Source organism: Mya arenaria, chromosome 2 (genome assembly GCF_026914265.1).
Source record: "Mya arenaria isolate MELC-2E11 chromosome 2, ASM2691426v1".
In the NCBI taxonomy this organism is placed as follows: Eukaryota; Metazoa; Mollusca; class Bivalvia; order Myida; family Myidae; genus Mya; species Mya arenaria.
This window is the reverse complement of record NC_069123.1, coordinates 58,976,608-59,000,069: the sequence shown is the minus strand read 5'-3', so window position 1 is coordinate 59,000,069 and position 23,462 is coordinate 58,976,608. Positions and strand designations below refer to the sequence as shown.

Here is a 23,462-nt window from a genome sequence, read left to right as displayed (position 1 = left end):
ACTATTTGGGAATTGAAATGAAAAATATTGATAATTCATTCCATTCTCTCTATTAGTCTGAAAGTCATCATTTATGATCATAGGCAGCAGATTTTGTATCCAATTTTAGAGGAAGGTAAGCCCATTAAATTGTCTCTGAAACATATTTTTCTGTGAAGTATTCTATTTTGCAAGTGAGTGATTTATTATGCAATATGGTTGTGTCTCATAAAAATATAGATGAAGTGCTGGAAAAACAAGGGTAAACAAGGTGAATTGGCATGTGTGTCATGCCCGTAATGCTACATGGCGATGATGAAAATCCCCTGGTATGTGACCAAAATCCCCTTAAATTCTGGACATAATCCCCTCAGGAGCCTTTCAAAATTATGGCAATTTGTTTTTTTTCGTACTTTCGTCTTAAAATACTTTGAAATTTTGCTGAATTAGATTTGCTAAAAAATCCCCCTGAATACTACCAAAATCCCCCTGAATTTTCAGACTTTTGAACAAATCCCCCTGAATGGTCTCCAGAAAATATGGCATGTATGCAGGGTCGGTGGAATTACCGAAATCCCGAAAAACCACCTCGCACATTCGATGTAAAATGAAAGGGGGTCCCGGGTTTTAGTCACCACGACCCCCATCCCCACCCTCCCCAGGCTTCCCCACCCCTCTCCAACCTCCAACAATTACGGCATACAACATTCGAACACAATAAAGTAGTAAATCAGGGCATATTAAAGAAAACACTACATACCTCAGAGAATGGAAGGGATTTTCAGTATTTACGGGGATTTTCGGGATTTCGGTAATTCCACCGACCGGATTTGTCAAGAAAAAGGATATCTTGGTTTTGTTATTTGTTCTGTTTTCATTTATTTATTTTTTGTGCTGTTCATCTGGAACCCTACTGTATACTCTTATCATTTCAATATAAAATATGCATTTAACCTCTTGTATAATCTATTTTTAGCATCACATGATCAGAAAATTCTCAATTTCAATACAAAAAATCACAAACCTGTTTAGGGTTAAGAAGAATCGTCTATTATTTTAGACTAGGCCTCCCTGTGGCTGTTTTGGCCTCATAACCTTTATTTGCTTTAACTCTGACATTTTTGTCACAGAGCTCCTAAAAGCAATAGTATTAATAAACTTATATACTGGGATGCTAGTATTAATTATATCTGCCGTAAAATTACCTCTGACATTGTACCTTTGCTAAGCATTGCTAATCAAGTCCATGGCAAATGTCATATCTTCCATAATTATTATTGATTTTCAGTTTTTCACCCATGATTACCTTCAATAAACAAGTGCGTATAGGGCACTACCCATGTACCGTATTTCCCCGACTATAAGGCGATCCGCTTATAAGACGACCCCCTTACTTTGCCCATGAAATCTGGTGTTTTTGTCTAGGCTCTTTTATAAGACGGGGTCAATTTTTAAAGCACATCCAGCACTTGAATTTCTCCAAATCTTTGGTCATGTTCAAGCTAAACAGTCAATTATCAACTAAATTTGTTCATTTGATTTGAAGAAAATCACCAATTTAATGTAAACTGTGAACTCTTTAATGTGGATGTAGGTTAATAATAGAACAACGTTACTCGGTTAAGTTTTTTTTTTCGTACAGCCAAAGGTTCATTCATATTTGTAGTAAACTCAAATATATTGGCCATGATTTGAAGGTTCTCATACGAGGATTATTGATTATTATTTTTTTCCGATCGTATGTTCTAACCAGCCTAGACGCAATCTTGGGAGTAAATGGGGTTATACGGTAAAGGCTGACCTATTTAAAAATAAACCACTGCCATGCACCTTTGATGTTTACAGAGCTCGTGTTGTGACGTCTCAAATTGTACCGTTTGATCTGCAGCCGACAAACACTACACATTCTATTACATGTGTAATAAGTTAAATTTTCGCAGGTGTTTGTTTGGATTGCAGTTGATGGGACTTAAATTAACCATTGATGATTGCAGATAAATAAACGTATATTAAACGATCAATGAAATGTGTATAATTATTGAAGCATGCCACATGCCAGTCTGCATGATATACGCATAGCCTAATCGTAAGGAAAAAGTAGCTTTTATTTCAAACATGTATGGAAAAAATAACACAATGATTTTTTTAAATATTCTAATTATATAAAAGGCAGTAAAATGTGTCTCCTGTGATAAACAATGTGTTTGGACCGATAACAAGCGGTTACCAATTAGCAGATATTGAGTGTTCATAGCAGCGAAACAAAGCAGATGGTCGTCTTAATCCGATTAGTGTGATCTTGTCACTTTTATTGGGGTGTCATCAGCAGACAATAAATCAGTCAGTTGAATACCGTATGTTGAATATAGACTCGCCTATAAGACGGGTCCCCTACTTTGAGGTTAAAAATCGGGACCCAATTTCCCCGTCTTATAGTCTAGGAAATATGGTACCATGACTTTTTAAATATAGTACATCACTCATGCGCATAGGTGATATCATCTTGCAGGAAACTGAAACTTCATTAAGGTCAGAGTTGGTATGATAAGTTTCTGTAAGGAAGTGACCTTTTGATAATACATAGCTTCTTTACTTGTTATTTTATCCCAGGGAGTAAAAATTGTGGATAAATATGGATTTCCAAATTAGGTCAATTTTCAGATCAATTTTAATCTGATGAGACTTACTTTTAGGGGGTATTAAACAGAAATTCAGTGTTGGGGAGGTCTGTTGGACATTCAAATTGCAAAAGAATACTTTATTTTTAAAAATATACAAATGCCAGCTATTTTACTTACAAAATATGTGCAAGAACAATCTAAAGACCTCTTAGTTTTTTGATGTCTTTGTCAATCACTTTTAAATATGTTTGGACTGTAGAGAATGGTTATTTGCATAAAAATATACCAGAATGTATATCAAAAAGGGGGTAAAATAGAGTTAGGGTTAAATGCTTAAATCCATTTTGACAGATGGGCTTTGCTCCCAACCCCCCCAATTTTAGACGCACATATTTTTATACATCCCTGTGGTACTGATTTCAGAATTAAATAAGCCAAGCACCAAGGCACTTAAATTTCCAGTGAAAGGCTGTATTAATAGATTTATTTCACATTTATAAGCTTAACTATTAATTAAATTCCATTTTTTTTTTGCTTGTGAAGCATGGCAGCCACATCAAGATTAAATTAATAATTAGTTGATTGTCATCCATGTTGTGACATTTCTGTTATCAATCTATTACCTCTATTGAATTTTGGGTCAAAATCAAGGCCATGGTGACCTTTACTAGAAAAATAACGGGCTCTTTCTCTTTAACTTGGTGTGAACATTGGTCATGGTCAGCAGATGATCCCTGTTAATTTTGGAGTAGTAGTAGTAGGATGAAGGTCAATGTCATGCTGATCTTTACTAGAAAGTTATGTGCACTTCTGACAGGTGACATGTCAAATTTGTGGAAATCTAGTTGTAGTGCACTGATTTCTTCAATACAATTTTTTTGATAAATACTATTTTAATAATATTATAATTTTATTTCAGATAACAAGAATCAGGCTGTGACAGAGGAACGCCGTTCTCATTAGTGTAAAGGACTAGATAGAAGGACATTGAAATATCCAATCTTCGCATATCAAACCTATCCTGAAAACTTATGATTTGTTATGCTACTTCACATTACATAGCAAAGAATAGAAGGATTTTGATTTAAACTAAACATGACTTGAACAAACAATTTGAAATCATCTTACAATGTTGCCATGGCAGTGTGTATTAAAGTTCGTGTAGCTAGGAGGGTGACAGTCAAAGACAAACACAATCTTGTTTCTTTTGATATATCCATTTCTTACCACCAGTGTTAAAATGTGTATTTTGAAGTGAAGTGTCTATTTGCACAACCTACTTTCAAGCGTTTCATTCAATAGTTTACATTGCAATACTTTTTGTACAGTTTTTACTTGTTTTGATTAAGTATTTTTATGGCTCAAATGTTCAGTTTACATTATTTATCATCAATATTTATGGCTAAATATAAAAGATCTGCATATTATGAACGGTTTTCTTTAATGTAATATTACATGTAAGTGTATTCTAAAATGAAGTCAAGTGTAGTGATCCGTCAGATGTTTGCATCTAGATGAACGGTAATCACTGACTCAGATTATTGTGTGATACAATGCGTACATATACAATGCTCTTTATTCTCAGATGTTGTTTTTTGGAAAACTTAGCAACTTTTTTAATTGGTCAGTTTTTAAACTCCAATAAATTTGAAGATGGTTATAGGCATCGACCTATCTGTGATTTAGGAAAAACACCTTGAACGTAGTAGCAAGGATGGCATGCAGTTTCTACAGCAAGTTTTCTGAATTTTTGGTGTATCTGTACCAAATTTATTAAGTAATTACCCCTTCTGTACCAAATAGGATACTTGTTTACTTGATGAAAAATTAGCCCTGTAATGTGATATATTTTTTACATTATTATACTAGAGGATGCTCTGTCTAAGAATGATTTTGTCTTTCCAAACACTGGAGCAGTTTGCACAAAAGTATATCTAAGTTTAGTAAATTCCTTAATTGTCAGATTACCTCCCATTGATTTGAAAATAGAAGAAAATTGATCATTTTACCAGTGAATGGTTTTATATGGTTCTTTCCATACTATCTTTAGTTCAGTATCGTTATTATCCCCCGCCTATGAAATAGGGAGGGGGATATTGAAATGGCGTTGTCCGTCCGTCCTTCCGTCCGTCCGTCTTTCCTTCCGTCCGTCCTTCCTTCCGTCCGTCACCTGCATTTTCTCAGTAACTAGCCGGTATAATTTCATGAAACTTAAAATAAATATGAACCACTATACTGGAATGATGCCTGTCCAAAAAAAAATTTGATTGGTCAATTGTCCTTGGAGTTATTACCCTTGATTTTTTGAAAAATGCACATTCACAGCCATTTCTCAGTCACTAGCTGGCAGAATTTCATGAAACTTAAAATAAATATGAATTACTATACTGGGATGATGCCTGTTCATTTTTTTTTGGATTGGTCAATTGTAATTTGAGTTATTGCCCTTGATTTTTTGAAAAACTCTCATTTACAGCCATTTCTCAGTAACTAGTTGGTAGAAATTCTTGAAACTTGAAATAAATATGAACCAACATACTGCGATGATACCTGTTTATTTATATTTTGGATTGTGTAATTTCTGTATGAGTTATTTGCCCTTGATTTATTAAAAGATCCATGTTTGCAGCCTTTTCTATGCAACTAGCTGGTAGAATTTCATGACACTTGGAATAAATAAGAACCAACATAATGTGATGATGCCTGTCTATTTATCTTTTGGATTGGTCAATTTTCCTTAGAGTTATTGCCCTTGATTTATTAAAAAATCATTGTTTGCAGCCGTTTCTCAGTAAAACCAATGTGCTTATCTTATTCTTTCTGAGATTTTTTTTAACCTTCAAGCACAAACAAGCCATCAAGCACAAACAAGCCATCGTTGGCGGGGGATATCTTTTCACTGAAAATGCTTGTTAAACATGATTTGCTTTGCTTTATGGGACATGGTTTCGGAAAAAAGTGTTGTTTATTATGTTTAAATATTTGTTTCTGGATAAATTAAAGGTCATTTGAATCCGTAGACCAAATCATCAATTTGGTGTGGCTTTAACTACCTTTTCATTAAGACCTTCCCATTGTAATTGCATTGCTTGAAGTGGGAATTTGTTAAAATTAAAAAGTTGAAATGTTTAAATAAGCCATAATTATGAACACATTTACTTAAAATTATAAGACGTTGCTCTCTCACCTGTACCATACTAAATTACAGTTAAATATGTTTTATATTTGAGATCGCTTTTATTGAAATTATTTTTATTCAAATTCTGGGCGACTTAGTTAAAATGAAACTAATTCTCTCCTGATTTTAAAACACCCCAATATGAGACATTTTCACTACATTGTGTATGTTGCACATGGGGACCGAGCATTCCTACATATAATGATTGTTTACCTATTAAAATCATAATTGCTTTTTTCATATTTATTTCATATAAAATGTTAGGTGACCAATTAAGTAGGTTGTTCAGTGTAATGTTTATAGATTTGTATGTAGGTTTTGGTTGGGAAGCATGCAAAGCAGGACAATACTTAAATGGATCAGATCATCCAAACCAGGGATTATTTTCTAATGGAAATATTTTGAAGACTTAACATTATATTTTTGTACACTGAAAAATATTGGTATGTTTTGTTTAAGCTCTAGGAAGATATAAGTACACTGCGGCGTAGTCATAAAATTAGTAGGCATGTATTGCAAAAGTGTTTTCGCTTTAAAAGGTGTTAGGCATTGTTTTTCAGTTGTAGTGTGTTGTTGTCCAAGGTTTTGTTTTGTTTGTGGTCTCTTTTACCTAATTTCATTATGATATCCTTACAAGTGTTTTATATTATTTATTACTCCAAGAAACTATAAACTTTGTTAGTAATTAAAAACTTAAATAGCTCTAGTTTTACTTTGTCATTTAAAAATGTTTCACAGTTCTTACACCATATTGATTGAAATGGAAAAATGATTATGGTACCGAATGTCATTCCACTATATTCCACACCAATGTGATTGTTGGATTTTGGTAAAAAAAAATTTGAGCAAGAGGTTCGAAATAAAAAAAAATTGTGGAGCTCATGTGCGCTAAGCAAGACATAGATGTTTCAATGGTGGCGCCGTGTATATGTGCCTATGCATTGGGACTGAACATTGTCTGGGCTGTTTTATTGAGATGCATTATAAGTTTTTCAATAAAAAATGCCATGAAGGTTCATGGACATGATAAGGTTGCATGTTGCGTATAACAACTAGGTCTGTACCTCAAAGGTCAAAGTCACACTTGGAGGTCAAAGTTTGAAATGATTACTGTTGATCAGACTGTACCTTGTCTAGGCTGCATCTATACTAATCATTATAGGATTTCCTGGAAATTTGTGATAAATTTTCATATAGATAAGGCAAGCATGTTGCATACAAGTCCAAGGTCTGTACCTAAAAGGTCAAGGTCACTCTTAGGGGCTAAAACTGATCCGGACAGAGCCTTGTCTGGGCTGTATCTTTACCATGCTTTATAGGATTTTCAGAAACTTGCCATGAATGTTAACAATTTTAAGTTGGCATGTCACGCGCAAGACCCAGGTCTGTACCTCAAAGGTCAAGGTCATGTTTAGAGGTCAAATGTTGAAATATTAAGTTAAAGGAATGTACCTTCTCTGGGCCTTATCTTGACCATGAATAATAGCATTTTCATGAAGGTTGAACAAGATTGTTACGATGAGGCAGCATAGCACATGCACATCACAGTTCTGTTACTCAAATGCATCATAGGAATCCCAAGTAGCTGGGCACATATGTTCTCCATGATTAGGTGTGTTTGGTATAGATCAGGCCTGTATCTCAAAGGTTTAGATCAAACTTACAGGTCAAAATGAGTTGTGTTCATTGGCCAGTAACTTGTCTGAGCCACATCTTAACCATGTATGATTGGACTGTCATGTAACTAAGCACAAATGGTCAGCATTATGAGGTGTGTCACATGCAAGACCCAGGTCAAGGTCACAAAAAATAAAGAATGAAGTAGGTCAGTCAAGGTCCTAAATTAAGAATGGTTTGACTAAAGACCATAAACATCAATGATGGGTTATACTTGGCCCAGTAGATGACCCTTTTTTTGAAGTTCAGTAAGTCAAAGGTCAACGGTATGTGAAAGCATTTCTTCTTTGAACGTCTTTATCCAATCAAGCACTTGTTTCAGACAATTAAGTGTGTCAAGGGTCAAGTTTATGGTCAGCAATATTATGACAACTTTGTCTGCACGATAACTTTTTCAAGTTGATAAAAGTTGTTCGGACCATTAAACTTCTGTGGAAGGCTACCCACGACCAATAGATTACCTTTGTGTTTGGGTTCAGTAGATCAAAGGTCACTTTTAAAAGTGTTATGGAAAGTTTACTGTACAATAACTCGAGAATGGGTTGACCTAGAACTTCAGTAGTAGGTTGTATTTGACCAGAAGATGGTCCAATATGCCTGTTTGTCTTTGGCGTAATGTACACAAAGGTAAAAAGTTACGTTCGAAATTGATTGAAAAACTTTGTTTACGCAATTACCTACGATTATGAAACTTCACAGGTAGGTTGTACTTAACCAAAAGATGGACCACATTGTTTGAGGGGTCAGTGGGTCACAGGTCATCTTCAACACACTCTTAAAACACCTTAATGCGGTTTAGAAAATGTTACAAATAAGATGACACTCAGGTAGCACACCATTTTTCATTACAGCAAACATCTGTATATTGTTTACAATATGCACATACCTGTAGGTACATTAATAGGTATATTATACATGAAATATTTAAATTCTGTTTATAAACATGCCTTGATTGATTGATATAATGTTTTTGTAATAATCAGATTTTTTGTATGTGATCATTTAAGACATGGTGAGAAGAACAATGTAAAAAGAACACAAATTAGTTCACCCATCTTTATTTCTTAATATGATAAAATTATTGACAGATCACACACATTCCAATAAAATGATGCAATAAAGCATTACAGTATATTGCACAAACAGGAGATAATGAAAACCGTCTCAGTCTCACAGGGATGTGATAAATGTCCTCTAACGGACCAAGATACCAAGATACAGGTAGCTATTTGTCCCTTAAATCTGCACCAAAGCATCTAGGTTTATGCATATTTACCAGTTCTAGTATATGCACTCCACTTATGATGGCTAAGAACTGTAATAGAATAATGCATCTTGTTCAACAAAATATATCACGGCGCAAAGTGTGTAAATTGGAAGGCAACAGCTTTTATATATAAATAGAGTCAAGCATTAAACCTATATAAAACATTTAAAAAAAACCACAATATTTATTTAAAGAGTTGACAATTTACCACAGTCATTATTACAACTTGTCAAGATCATTTGGGGAGATTTTTCAAATAATCCATTGGATAATGAAAACATGTGCTTCCATTTATTTACAAATATATTCCTATTATTGATTGACAACTTGTGACTGGCCAATTTCTCAGTGTTTAAAGGTCTATAAATCTACTTATAGGATATTGAGTTCCATATGCAAATTGTTGCACTAATAGTGCCAAGAAATTATGAAATTTAAAGTAATAGCCTTTAAAGTAAGTGAAAAAGATGACCCAGAACATAACGCTTAACATTGCCAGATGGACACACAGTTACCCATAGACAAATGGTGCAATATCAATATTCCCTCCTTTTGGAACATACAAAGATATTAAAAAAACCCACTTAAACAATGAACTGAAACAAACATGAAACATGATCACATAAATTACTCTCATACAAAGCTCCTTTACAATGCTGAGTGTTACCTAAAGCAAGAGCAGTGTTTTTTATTTTACAAATACAGGTTGGTACATACACAAAACAATTTCTTATACATACTATTCCTTAATGTGAATAAAATGGAATGGAAAACAAATATATCACAGCATACAATGAATCACTACAAGCCATTTAACTGGGCTAGGTGTGTCCTTGTGGGGGTGTGTCCTGCTGGGTGTGACCTTGACCCTGACCTTGTGGTGAAGTTTGCGTGGGTTTGGCAACCTTGGCCTGCAGCAGCTGCTCGCGTTCCAGTTCCCGTTCTCGCTGCATCACCCTGCTCATATCTTCTTTCTGCTTCTGCTGCTGCAGTTTTACAGCTCTTCGCTATAGAACAAGTAAGTTATAATTTATGAGAATGTAACATGAAACAAACAGTACATCATTATAGGGTTAATATCATTCTTGATAAAATAGTTTTAGAATTTAGAATAATACAGGAACATGAGATGTTTCATTCAAATAAACATCGTACAGAAGTGTACATAAAGACAAGTGAACCAGAAGTTGGTTTAAACAGTATTTTTATATAACAAATAAACATTTACAACATACACATGAACCAGAAGCTGAAGCTGATGTTCTACTGTCTTACTCTGGTGTTCTAGGAGGAATAACTCCACACATTATTTATCTAATTCGCTATAATCATGGGTTGGGAACCAGTTAACAAAGTTTCATGGTGGTTGATGTAAGGGCATTCATATATGTCATATTTCTGGCAACTATTCCAGGGGATTTTGTTCAGAATTCAAGGAGGTTTTGACATTAGCCCAGGGGATTTTTTTTCACACGTTGACTTTAATGAGCAGAATAACAACATAATTTTAGATGCAAGATAGAATAAATTTATTCACATATCTATATTGCTCTACGGTTACATTTTTTCTTTGCATGTTTTGCTTTCAAAAAGCATATTGTTTAAGGTAGCATTTTCTTTTAATTGAATTGCACTGTACTGAGTATATTTATGTGTTGTAAGAAAATATAATGTACAAAGCAATGTAGTCTGCATTTTTTCCAATCATAAACACACGAAACAAAACAAGAAACCCTGTAATGCGACTTAATCAGCTTTTCTTTGACTTACTGAAGAATTTCAGCCTTTATTGTGAGACTGTTTTTCTAACTTTAGCAACAGTGACCTTTTACCCTAAGGCCTAAAACACATTCCCATGAAAGGCCTCCATAAATTTTTCCTTTAACTATACAAAGTTTGGACAAAATATGTCCACCCTAACTAAAGTTATTCAGTTCCAATCGTTTTTTATATTTTAAGTAACAATCCCATGAAAGGTCTCCTTAAACTCTTCCTATATAAGGTCACTATATGCATACATGTGATAATTTCTTGGGTCGATTCCGGGACACTCGTCATAATGTCAACGCACACTAGGGGGGTCCGGGGTCCGGGGGTATGCCTCCCCCCCCCCCCCCCGGAATTTTTTCAAATAATTGTACTGATGTTTGACATATAGTATATGCAAACAGTAGTATAAACATCAGTGCAATTATTTGATACTATAGGTACATTTAAATTTCACACCAGCCACCGGCCCACCCAAACAACAACAGATGACATTCGATTACCAGGTTTCACATTGTGAAAACCTGGTTAACAACCCAGAACACTTTTAATTCCCAAAAACCAGGGTATGCATTAACTTTACGGGGATTCCCCAAGATTCCACCCCTTGACCAGCTGCTAGATATGGCATGTATACACATCAATGATGGTATAATGTCAGTGTTATTTAAAATGAATATTTCATACAAGTATGTTGAAAATGTTTGTGAAACATTATTCATATCAATAATATAGTGTTTTTCAAACCTTTAGTTTTACTGATTTGTCCATTAAACCATTCATTTCCCTCTTTAAATTGACAAGTTTGCTGTGGTAAGATTTGGCTTGCAGCATCTGGAAAAAAAACACCATGGTAATTTGTATTACAAAATTTGTTTATATAATATTCAGTGTATTTATATAAAACTTTATCAAATATTTTGTATAGCAGCAGCAGGCTGGCTCATTATGATGTTTTTGTAATTTTAGAGCCTCAGAAAAGACTGAAATTCTTAACCATTTTGTCGCAAAAATGCACCATTAATGTAGCAGCATTGTACAAATTGATAACCAATTTGTGTTGAAAATATAATATTAATCAACTAGAATTGTACAAATTACTTGCTGATCTTTGTCAGTCTAAAGACTTATCTATCTATCTACCTCTCGGACAAATACCAATTAACATAAACATTTACCACAGATGCACATAATCATCTATTATGAAGTATCATCTGATCTACTGATACATGATCAACAATTATCCCCTAAAACAATTAGTAAAAGAAGTACATGGCTTGTAATAAGAACATAACTGAAGCTTAATATACACGTGTAGGTTAGTTTTACCATAGTTGCAGTAAGATTTAGTGAAGGACAATAACAAGACATGATATATGTTTTCAGCACAGAAAACTGTTGACAATGGATACCATCTTTACTAAGCATGAGCATACTCACCGTATCTCGGAGTTCTTGCATAGCTGCAGACTCTGTGAACTTAGCATTCTCTTGCTGAATCGTTTCTATCAAAACTTCTTGATTGTGCCTGGACAAAGAAAATCAACATGAGTTTATATGCAATTACCCATGTATTGTTAACAAAATTATTATCAAATACTGGTTTAGAATGTTTTAGCCTTGCTTACACTTGTTGTGAAATACGATAATTTTTTTGAATTGGATACCCTTACAACTTTATCTATAATACTGGGTATCAAATTATATTGACCTGTTATTTCTAAAATAATTTGAGAGATATAAATGGAAATTTAACAAGGCGTGGAGTAAATGCCAACACTCGCCTGCTTTTTAACACAAATCGGGTTCAAAACTTGACATATTGACCATTATAAGTAGTAGTATTTTTCAAAGCATTGTTTAAACAATTATTGTGTGCCTTCTCCTAATCATGTACTAGTATGTGTATGTACCATTGTAAATATTAGTAAATATTGAGTTTGTCCTCATGGGCCGTATAGCTTATTGAATGTGAAATATCAATCTGCTTCATGATTTTTTGTAAATTATTAAGGTGCATAGCTTGACAATTATCAGCACCAAAGATATGAGCCCTGCAACATGTCTGCTTATTATCACAAGTTACATGTTCTTATGTTGAAATAATTTTTAGCTATTGCCACGGTGAAAGTCTTTACACTATGACACTGACCAAACACTGAGGCTTGCAAATAACTCTTTTTCTTTAAATAATAAAACATGCTTATAAGCAAAATATGAAGACTTGAAATTAATGAATTAATACATTACTCAGATTGTGTTAAATTCATTTTATGCCAGAGTTTTTATCAATTTCTTAGTTAATGGTGGTTCAAAAATTATGAAATATATTGTTTTGAACTGTTCATTTACTTACAATACTTCATTCAGTGAAGATTTAGCTTTCTGCAGATTGGGCAAGAACATTTCCAGTGTCCCGAGCGTGAGTTTCTCAATCACTGCCGGCTCAACATTGATGTCAGGAGGGATATACACTATAGTCTGGTTGGAGGAATCTGGCAGTGCCTTGCTTGCATCATCATGCACATTAGAAGGGGGCAGTTCATCTGTTATTTAAAGGTGCCTTGATTAGATATATACTAAATCATACACACATACATGTCGCAGATGCTCCAATGCATTATAACAATAAAATATACATGGATCTGAATAGCAGCCTGATAAACTTATATTGCAAATGAAATTGCAAGTGTAACACAATTTGCATGTAATAGTCTACATGTACTTATGTACATGTACAATGTTACATTTAAAAACCCTCAATCATATCAAATAAGAAAATAATAAAAGAGTTAGTCAATGTTAGAGGGTTGAATTAAAACAGAACATTAACGCGTCTTGCTGGTACAAGAAATTTCTGAAAGATATAAACCAAAGGAAGAAAAACTAAATGGTCAGAAAAAAATTATCCAATGGCTAAAAAGAAAAAAGGGTTGAGTAAAAATGTTTAGGATTACTCATGAAACTGGAAACAAACAAATCTTACTGTTAAGCATTATCAACAAAACTGAAATGAAAAGAGAACGGCTTAGAGACTCAAAGATGTAATATATATTATAATCCTTACTTAGTTTAACATAATATCAAGCCTTTTTCAAGACATCCCACTGATCAGATATTCAGACCATCCAAATGGATAATTTCTTTAAAATCATTTAGAATTCCCAATTATTGCATGTTGCTCATCAATTTGGCATTACATTTTCACAAAAATAAGTGTGAAATCTTGTATCCTCAGAAAAGTAGATTTGGGATACATTTTTCTAAGTTACTCTATTTCAATATTGACTTTTGTTGAAATCCATGTCAACTTGGGCACGTTTTATGCCCTCAAGGTTGGCATATATAATAATTACAGTTCATTACAACCCTGTCACAACAATAACTTTTTATTGATAAGATTTCATTTCAACTTTCACCATGAAAACTTGTTGTGCATACATTTTTTATTCTTATCTCAAAGGTCAAGGTCAAACTTGGGAGGTTTTTGTTTAAAAGTATAGAATTGGTGTGTAAGCCATAACTTTTCAACTATTATAGGCAATTCATCAATTGTCACAAATTTTTAGAGCACCAAAGGAAGGGGTGATAAAACTGGCATATTTTCTTTAGTTTCAAAATAGATCTTCAGATAGCTACAAATTCTAGTTTGTCAGTATATTTTGTTTAATATCTGAATATTTCAAACAGTTCATAACACATTTGATTCATTCAATTGCCACTGTGATAATATTGATGGGTATGTAAGTAATTGTAAATTTATATTATGTACAAAAGCTAGATAGATGCATGAAAAACAACATATTTACTTTCATGCATTATTGTGGTTATCTTTTGGCTTAAAAGGTAAAAAAAAGCAATGATTTGTGTACAGATAAAAAATATAAGCGATATTTTGCAGCCTTTTAACATTGTAACTTGTGGCCACATAGCTATTAATTGAAAACCCCATTTATACAGGCTAATATTTTTCATCTGTAATATTAAGCAAAACAGATGTCAGACAAGCACCTGAATGATATTCACCAGGTATTTAATATGCTCCTTTCAAATCTAGGCAAACCTTGGCTTTTTATTGCATCTGTCTGTCCAATTGGTTTGCAAAAATCTCAAAATCTAAAAAAAACCTGAACACATTTTAAAAAATGACAACCTCATTGTAAAATGCATTTATAATACTCATCCTTTTGTGAACTTCTTAGCTACCTGTTTGACTCGGTTCTTTTTTGTCAGTTATTGGTACTGTGGTTATAATAGATTCTTGCACTGGAACTTCTGTGGTCTGTTGACTGCTACCTGGAGAGGTTGGTTCTGTGGTCTGTTGACTGCTATCTGGAGTAATTTGTTCTGTGGTCTGTTGACTGCTATCTGCAGCCACTGGTTCTGTGGACTGTTGACTATTATCTGAAGTCACTGGTTCTGTGGTCTGTTCACTAATATCTGGAGTCACTGGTTCTGACATTCTTGTCTAAAACATATATAAATTAACAAAATAATTATACTCTTCAACTTGAAGTAAGTTAAAAAGTACAATCCGAATGACATTCCGTATACCCTTCAACTAGAAGTAAGTTATAAAGTACAATCCGTATGACATTCAGCCTTAGTCTCAGTATCAAAGTAGATGTATACATTATTCATTACAAAATGCAATCCAGGCCAGTACTTTAAAATTTAATGTTTGGCTTGGAGAAACCCCATTAAAAAAAGCGCGGACAGCATATAAAAATGAGTTATGTATACCTATAAATACTAGCAATTTCCTGATGGGTTGGGCAAATTTCCTGAACCTGTACATTAAAAATATCAAGTCCATGGTATGTTTTACATAAATTTATGGTTCATTGTATGCTTTGTGACATGTTTAACATTTGGATAAGGAAAAGTCATTAATGAGGTGATGTTGAGGGGTTTTGCCAGAAATTTCAACAGGGAGGGGAGAGTTTGAGAGGGTTTCTCCCACTGGCCATTTCTTTATCAAAGTTATCAAAATGGTGCAATTTCCTGTTTTTAAGACAAGCATACAGATCTGTGGCGTTGATTTATAAATACCGAATACAATCTGATTACATAAAAAAAAATTATATTTTTGTTGTTGTTTCCTTTCATGTATCTTTTGAAACCCGTATTTCTCAAGTATTCTGATAATACAATGGACTCATAGGCTATTATTTATTTTGACACTGTTGACGTCACAGCAAAAGGTGTGAAACACAGTGTATTCATGCTTGAACACAAAACAGCACTGTTGATCTTCTGGCTATCTGGGATCCGGATTGGCTGATATTGTATTATGCCTAACACGCCTTCTCAGTCAACTGTTGCAATAACAACAAAAACATGTTTGGTCATAATTGATTATGGTTTCGATAACACTCGCCACTAAACTAATTATAGCATGTCGTCAAAAAAAGGGTGTCGGCTTCAAGCTAGACAGCGGAGGGCACGTCGGACCTGGTTGAAACCCTTATGTCAACGAAACTGATTCATGTGATCAGCATTCAAAAACAACAACACACTTCTGCAAATATTGAATAATAGTTTATCAGATATAACTAGTCAGCATTTTGGATGAATACCTTGATAATACGACTAGTAAATGCAGTGAGTTGCTACAAGTATTTAATTTAATGTGCATGCGGATTCTCACTTACAATATAAATGGGTAGGAAAACGAGAATCAGTGGCGCAAATTGAAATAAGGGAGAAAACTCTGTAAAAAATAGTTTTCCGTTTAGCACTTTAGCGACGACAGTATACTTTAAACGTAATGTATTTGCGAGAAGATGTACACTTCTGTACATCTGAAGTCACTATCAGATGGTGAAAACATTTTAACGGCAACATCTTATACAAAGGAAAATGAAACGTCCATAAACGGCAAGATATATAGAAAAACAAAAACAGGGATAATAATATGCTATTGTCGGCAATGCAAACGAAGTCGCGTGTGCAAACACATACTAGTTGTATATGGTACAGTTTAATGCATTCCATTTGTCTCAAAGCGGTGTTGAAATATTGACATGTTCTCGAACATTATATTAATTTTCGATTACAAATTGTTATCAACGTTTTGTTATTTTTAATTTTGGAATTCGAGGCGGCATTTTAAACTATGTTTTCGGAAGACCAAAACAATAAAATGTACATATAAATCCGCTCCAGGAAAAGTTCTGTGCGATTTTTTCGTTAACGTGTTAATAAGAACGGGGACTAGCTCAACACTATGGCAGAATATCAATACAAATGGTTTTGCCAACCAATCTCTAAGCCTAGGTTTCTAAAGATAAGACTCCTTTCTTTAATTATAACCAGTTCAAAATAAGTAAGTTTCATGGATTGCTTTATATGCCATTTCATCTTTGTACTCGCGGCTTCTATAGGTAAATAGCTATTTGTTTTGTTAAGTTTGCACATTTTTTTTTCTTGAATCTGTATTCCATATTAAAGAAAATAAAAATAGATAACGACACGTAGTAAAATTAATGACTTGATAAATACTGATATGAATATCGGCACATTGTCAATAAAGTTCAATAGGTGTACATAAAATAGAATTCTGTTTCTGAACGCTCTAGTTTATTCAAGTAATGGCAACGTTATCTATTCGAGCCGGTTTGATTTTATCTATCTATATCTCTGTCATTGTCCGTTCAAACACGAGTTGATGCCGATTGTAGACAGCCGTGTGAATGGGCAGCTGTTTTGCTACTCATGTTCCGACCAAACACATGCGACGACGTGTGCAAACCTCGTGCAATGTCCTCCAAGTCAAGTATGCAAAACGTGTATCATGCATGTGCAAAACATGTACATGTATATTTATGCTCAATGTTATACCAGCGTGTTTACAAGCGAACAATTCAAGACAGTTATTTCATTAAATGATATGCACTAAAGATATAAAACTTTGTTTGAACATATAATGAGATCCTCAGACCTATTTGACCATTTACTTTCATGAGAAAATCTGATAAATTTGCATATGAAAATAATCTAAACTATGCCATTATTATGTGTTAATATTAGTAAAGTCATTAACCCATTCAAACACAATAAATTGCCCTTTTTATCCAGTGCCAAGTAACAATGCAGCATTTGTCACGATCGCGTTAAATCATGTACTAATAAAATAACTATGTAAACATTGGTGTAATACTGTAAACTATATAAACTTATAAGTAATACGTCCACGGATGGTCAAGAATCCTTTCAATAAATATGATCCATCCTCTAAATTAAAAAAAAAATCCTTTATAAATGGACCAATATTAATGTTGTAGAACTGTGAAAGAAAATACATTGTGATATTCCCTCATACCTTTTTGTACAGCAACTTAATCCATTCCACACATTTTAGGTCTGTTTCTTGAAGAGATTCAACGTCAACGGGGCAATCACGTATGATACTGGATGTACAGATCCTGAAGTAATTATTAAACAATAGTTTTTTAGAATGGCCGCGAGATGTACTTCTCCCTCATACCACAATAAACAAAAATATTTTGCAAAGGATACAAACACTTTTTATTTCGCTAGTAGATCATTCTTTTTATTGAAATTCCCCTGAGTTGTGGATATTTTCGTTTTAAATTAAACAATGGTAACTGCAGGGACAAGCCCAGAAAATTAATGGCCTTCACCTTTACTCAATTCAGACGTGTAGCGGCCCTGATGTAGATCACGGTTCACAAGGTGAGTTGATTGGTAGACGCGCGGGTCCCATGAGGACTCTCGAGTGTGAGACCTGCTGCGAGCAGTCAATATGTAACTCTGTGGAATGCCAACCGCCCTCAACAACAACAACAACAACAATGGCAACAACAACAACACTTCCTACCGCGAGTAATTATATTTCAATGTCAATCCTATATATTAGACAAAGATATTATATAAAAATATGGGGATAAACTTACTACGTAATGTATAAGTTGTCATAAGTTAAAACATTGTATAACTAATGAGTTTGCCTAAAATAATGATAGCGGAAAAGCTCAGTATACACTTACATTACCAAACACTAAATTAAGTTTGAGGAATATAATATAATCTACTTGTCCATTAGAACTTATTTTTTGATGTTCAGCAATTCACATCTTTATGAATAGTCACCACAAGTAGTTTATGGTCGGTGTGGTCCAGTTGGACCCATTGCCCGTACTCCTGCGGTCACGATGGCATCCAACACCGGTTCAGGCACTGTCTCGACCAGGACCCTCGTGTGTGCACAGGGAACAAGTTCGACACCAAAATCTGCCATACCAGAGTCTGCTGCACGAGTATGTCACATTTGGATTGATATCATTCAACCCCATTCAATACTTACGAACGTATACATGCTCACCATTATTATACATACATGTGCAAATTTATTTTTCTATTCAGTTACATGTAAACAAGGAACACCCTTATACATTTCAGAGCGAACACTAATTTTTCAAAAACCTTTTTGATTATAATATCAATCTCAGGATCACACAATTTTCAACACGTTAAAAGTAGTAGGCTGATATTCTATTTCCCAACAGATCCTCCGGTTATTACTTACATAGACAGCGACCAATTCGTGTTTACAAGGAGCTTTCTCGTTCTCTACTGCAATGCCACGAACTTTGACACACTCTCCTGGAGAATACCTGAGGTACCAGCGGTTTGCGTTCTTAATTATTAAATTAAACAGCAACAACAATAAATTAATCACCATCGAACATGTCTTTCGATATGAAAAAATATCTTGTTGACACAAGGAATAAGGCCAACCAGACATTTAACAAGAGACACACCGCTAAATGACACAAAGTATATTCAGCGACGTGAGAGCTCACCTAGCTGCTGGTATCATGCAATTACAAACCCCTCAAGAGGTGTTCGGAAACAATTGTTTATTCTGTTGTTATTTGTACCTATTTTTTATCATGGTTAGGAAGAATATTGTAAAAGGTTCTCAATCTGAAATTTTGACATGATAACATTGGGAACTACTGAAATGCTGCTAAATGAGGCTGTCACTCCCTCACTATTCATTAATATTCAATACTCGTGACTAGCGGCGGTTTGTAGATTTAGCGTTGGGTGTCGAAGGATTGAAGAACTTGGACCAAACAATATAGGGTAAAATATGATTAGGGGTTTTGGGGGCTCTCCCCTGAGGTAATTTGTGCATGTTTTATTCGAAAATGATACTATATAGACATTATTTCTTTTGTAAATGAAACTCAGTTTATTACTGTAACTTGTGTGTTTTTTATGGAATCCAAATCCTGAGTACTATGTTAGTGAAATCCGGCGTACCTAAATTCGGCAACCGGGATACCGCCCGAAATTGCTCGGAAGCCGGCGTACCGAAAGGGGGATGGCACCCGCCTAATTTGACGTCAGATCACATCCAATTGCATTATCATTATCAAAAGAAATATATATATATGATATATTTATTAAATATGTCTCAGAATTGAATACTGCATCAGAAACTTAAGACAACAAACTTTTTACTAAAGTATCCAATTCTGTAATCCACTAAGTTTCTATCCTTTCCCACAACATTATAAAAGTGAACTGGAAGATGACATTTTTTGTTGAAATGGCAAGTAGTCAATGGTTATAAGATTTTGACAATTTCTCTGTAAAGGTTTTGCTGTCATATCTTCATACTATTTTGCAGACAAATGACATTATATATGCACACAACTCACAGTTATAAATTAAAGTAAAAAATTGCAAGGCACAATGGAAATACTTTACATTGGTGTCAAGAAAATCTGATTGTTATAAATCAAAGTGATCCACGTTTTCTGATAATAATGTGGCATATCATTAAATATTTTATCAAACATATTAGAATTAGGTCAGTTTTAAAGGGGCTGTACTCCGTATGATAAAATAGCGAAACAAAAAGAAAATTGTCGAAAACTGACATAAACTTGGCATCGATGTGTACAATGCATTTGAAACCTACTAACTGAAGTACCACATAGTTTACAATTTATTTAAGATAAGCAGTTATTTCGTATTTTTCCATTAAAAAAGATTACTGGGTATGTCTATCAGGTAGAATTCATTCCTTATGCGTGATTGGCTAGTCGGTGTTATCTAGTGATATTACCGAGGTAGGTGTATCGCTAAATTATGTAACCCGATTAGAGTAAGCCGTCGTAGGTCATTGGATACGACGCTTGACTGCAATTTTGGCGACACCGGTTCGAACCCGGGATCCGACACTCTTTTATTTAACATTTTGGTACTTTTTTTACAATTATGATATCAAAGCGTAACACATACTATTAGATAATTGTCCTGAGATTAGTTACGGAAAAACACTGATGCCAATCTGGTGTACAGTCCCTTTAAGCACCGTTTATGCACTTCCGGACAGCTATCGTATTATGGAAATAATATACAGGAACTTGACATACATGTTATTACTTTTCTATGTAACTTTTATGCTGACTTAATTTCAGCTATCAAATGTCTGTGAATTAGTTAATAACATCGTTACTATAAATTGCATGAATTGAATCAAAGCTAGCTGTTTCTGTACGTTGTTCTAAACTCTGTGCTGTAACTCATGTACTCGCAATTGTTTACTGGAGTATGGTTGTTCAACACACGTTTAAATTCCACCCTGCATCCTATAACACTATTGCAGGTGGTAGGCCACTCATACCCCGTGAACGTGAACCGGCCTGCAGGCGAGCCAACCGTGGTGATCTCCCACATCACAACAGAGAACGAAGGCCCCTACGTATGTACAGTCACCAACGCTTGTGGAACGGCATCCAGGGTGGTAAACGTGAAAGTTCTCGCCTGAACGAGTGTAGATTATCAATAAACTTAATTGACTGTATTTGATATTGTTTTTCCTTGTTTTGCCAAAGATGTCGGGGTTTGTCAGAAAAAAAGAATTTTGCTGTACCAAATGTACTGTACGGATTAATATCATTGCATTTGGGAAAAGAGATAATTTGATCCATAGGAAACACAACATACACCTGAAGTGTGAAAGCAGCAATTCCGATTAGATTTAGACTGTTCAAAGACAGCAGAGGTAAGAGTCGACACTGGTTAACTTTCCAACCATTGATGGTATTGATTTACACACTATATTGCAATAATAAAATGAAAACTCATACTTCTGACTCGTAAGGCAGTGATTCGACAAAATACCAATCTCTCTTTATCTGACCAGCTCAGTAACTCCCGAGGTAGAGAGGTAACCAACCACAACGACTCAATAATTTCCGACAATATATGAACGTATACGATCCATTTCAAATGGATCTACGAGGGTTAAACAGAAGTAGCAGAAAGCAATTCATACAAATAGTTGACCTGAGTAAGCAAAATACAGTAACACGTTGGTTCCGAAGATGCCGGTACGAAACAATGACGAAAAAACACAAACTATGCAAGTCAGGACACGCAGCTGTCACTGTAATGCACCAGTCAATTGTAACCACGGCCCCTCCAGGTCCAGGGAATAGCGGGGACTTTGACTTTTGGTTCAGCCAAGCCCGGATAAAACCCCCGTCCTGTGGGGACGAACTGATGGTTAAATCCCCGCCAAATGCCCCCGCACCCCAGGGACCCTAAGTAAGGCACATTCCCCGCTATATTTGGCGCGAATACAAAACCACCGCATTCACCGAAACTGCGGGGCCACCGGGAAGATAAAACACGGCCCATTCCCGGTTATCCCCGGTATACCCCCGGACCTTTGGGGGCGTGGTTACAATTGACTGGTGCATAAAACTACTAACTTTGTATTAAGTTTTCAATCAATGGTCGACGCCTTACACGCCTTATATCACTACGCGTGTACTTATTTAGCATCGTGTGTTAGGGGTAAATCACAAACTAATAAGACAGGGACAATCGTGAAACGAAAGCTGTATGTCAACAAACAGAAGAAAACCTAACGACCCAGTACACTCCTGATTGTTTATTTAACTGCACCACATAACAAATAATTATTGCATTGAGAACCCCGGTAACTCTTGGCGGTAATGCATTTGAATTTGGATTGCTTACCCAAAGCCAAAACTATTTCAAACATACTAGATACTACGTGTCACTCGAGTTGTTTTTCAAACTTTATCTGATGAAATATTGAAGTGATGAAAAACCGAGTCTAAAACAATGTCGTTCGAGTCATTATCTCTCTAGATACGCAATCTATCTCTGGCAATGGCGTGATCGAGAGGAGATGGTGATGTCTGGGTTTTCGCTCCATATAGATTCCAACTGTCATGCCACAACTATAACGGTACACCGTTCCTGATCTTATCAACCAAATACAGGCCCGGCCGTGACTGCAGTACAGTATTTCGTCTTACAGGTCATTGACAAGTACAGAATAAAATTGTTTTGAAGGATTCATCATTATTTTTGCCATGATACCATGCAGACAGTCACACACACACACACACACATAATACTATGGGTTTAAAAAGTGTTGCCGCACTTGTTTCGAGCCTTGTGTATTTTAGTACAGATCTATCAAAAACAATTCTCCATACCTCACATTTTGTAAAATACATTCTATAATATTGGTAACATGGAGAAAAACATTGAACATATTTGAAACTTTATCATATAGGACCAAGTGACTTAAATAAATTCTTGGTGACTATAATGTCAGAAAGGGGCACAAACGCACAACTGCATCAGTCTTAGACTATTAAATCGACACGGAATGTTAAAACAGCAATATGTGGAACTACATAAACTAACCTCATTTATTTGGTCCAGACAGGAATGTAGCCTGTATATATGTATTAAAAGCAGTTTAAGTAACTTGAAGACCGTCATGAAAACAACTATTTGAGAGTCGTTCTACCAAATATCATACGGTATTAGATATATAAATATGAGACGATAATACGTTGGAAACTACAGGGACAAGACACAATCTGAGAATGTAAAGGAAATTGTCCACAGTTAAAAACATTCAGTCGTACCAGGGTTTGCTTCT

At 34.8% G+C, this 23,462-nt stretch overlaps 2 protein-coding genes across 3 annotated transcripts; one reads left to right on the top strand and one right to left on the bottom strand.

Moving 5' to 3' along the window:
* Positions 1 to 8,497: 8,497 nt before the first annotated feature.
* Positions 8,498 to 16,216, bottom strand: LOC128218219 (adhesion G-protein coupled receptor G2-like). Of its 2 annotated transcripts, none has more exons than XM_052925832.1 (6): positions 16,144 to 16,216; positions 14,696 to 14,957; positions 12,846 to 13,035; positions 11,930 to 12,017; positions 11,237 to 11,323; positions 8,498 to 9,729 (listed from the first exon to the last, which is right to left on the bottom strand). In XM_052925832.1, the coding sequence occupies exons 2-6, from the start codon at positions 14,949 to 14,951 to the stop codon at positions 9,544 to 9,546; spliced, it is 807 nt and encodes a 268-aa protein (XP_052781792.1). In that variant the 5' UTR covers positions 14,952 to 14,957; positions 16,144 to 16,216; the 3' UTR covers positions 8,498 to 9,543. The 2 variants fall into 2 exon arrangements, with proteins under 2 accessions (XP_052781792.1, XP_052781798.1); XM_052925838.1 differs by having other exon boundaries at positions 16,069 to 16,165.
* A 615-nt stretch (positions 16,217 to 16,831) lies between these two features.
* LOC128216323 (uncharacterized) lies at positions 16,832 to 21,299 on the top strand. Its single transcript, XM_052922887.1, has 7 exons — positions 16,832 to 16,875; positions 17,173 to 17,267; positions 17,853 to 17,921; positions 18,151 to 18,337; positions 18,601 to 18,771; positions 19,021 to 19,133; positions 21,138 to 21,299. Exons 4-7 carry the CDS (start codon positions 18,217 to 18,219, stop codon positions 21,297 to 21,299), a joined length of 567 nt encoding a protein of 188 aa, XP_052778847.1. The 5' UTR covers positions 16,832 to 16,875; positions 17,173 to 17,267; positions 17,853 to 17,921; positions 18,151 to 18,216.
* The last annotated feature ends 2,163 nt before the right edge of the window (positions 21,300 to 23,462 follow it).

Excerpts from the sequence above, each read along its gene's own strand:
- LOC128216323 (XM_052922887.1), top strand. The coding sequence starts at position 18,217 with ATGAGGACTCTCGAGTGTGAGACCTGCTGCGAGCAGTCAATATGTAAC. Across the intron at positions 18,772-19,020 it reads TACCAGAGTCTGCTGCACGA|ATCCTCCGGTTATTACTTAC; the intron begins GTATGTCACATT and ends ATTTCCCAACAG. Across the intron at positions 19,134-21,137 it reads TCTCCTGGAGAATACCTGAG|GTGGTAGGCCACTCATACCC; the intron begins GTACCAGCGGTT and ends ACACTATTGCAG.
- LOC128218219 (XM_052925832.1), bottom strand. The coding sequence starts at position 14,951 with ATGTCAGAACCAGTGACTCCAGATATTAGTGAACAGACCACAGAACCA. Across the intron at positions 13,036-14,695 it reads AAAAGAACCGAGTCAAACAG|ATGAACTGCCCCCTTCTAAT; the intron begins GTAGCTAAGAAG and ends TTTAAATAACAG. Across the intron at positions 9,730-11,236 it reads ACAAATCAGTAAAACTAAAG|CGAAGAGCTGTAAAACTGCA; the intron begins GTTTGAAAAACA and ends CTTGTTCTATAG.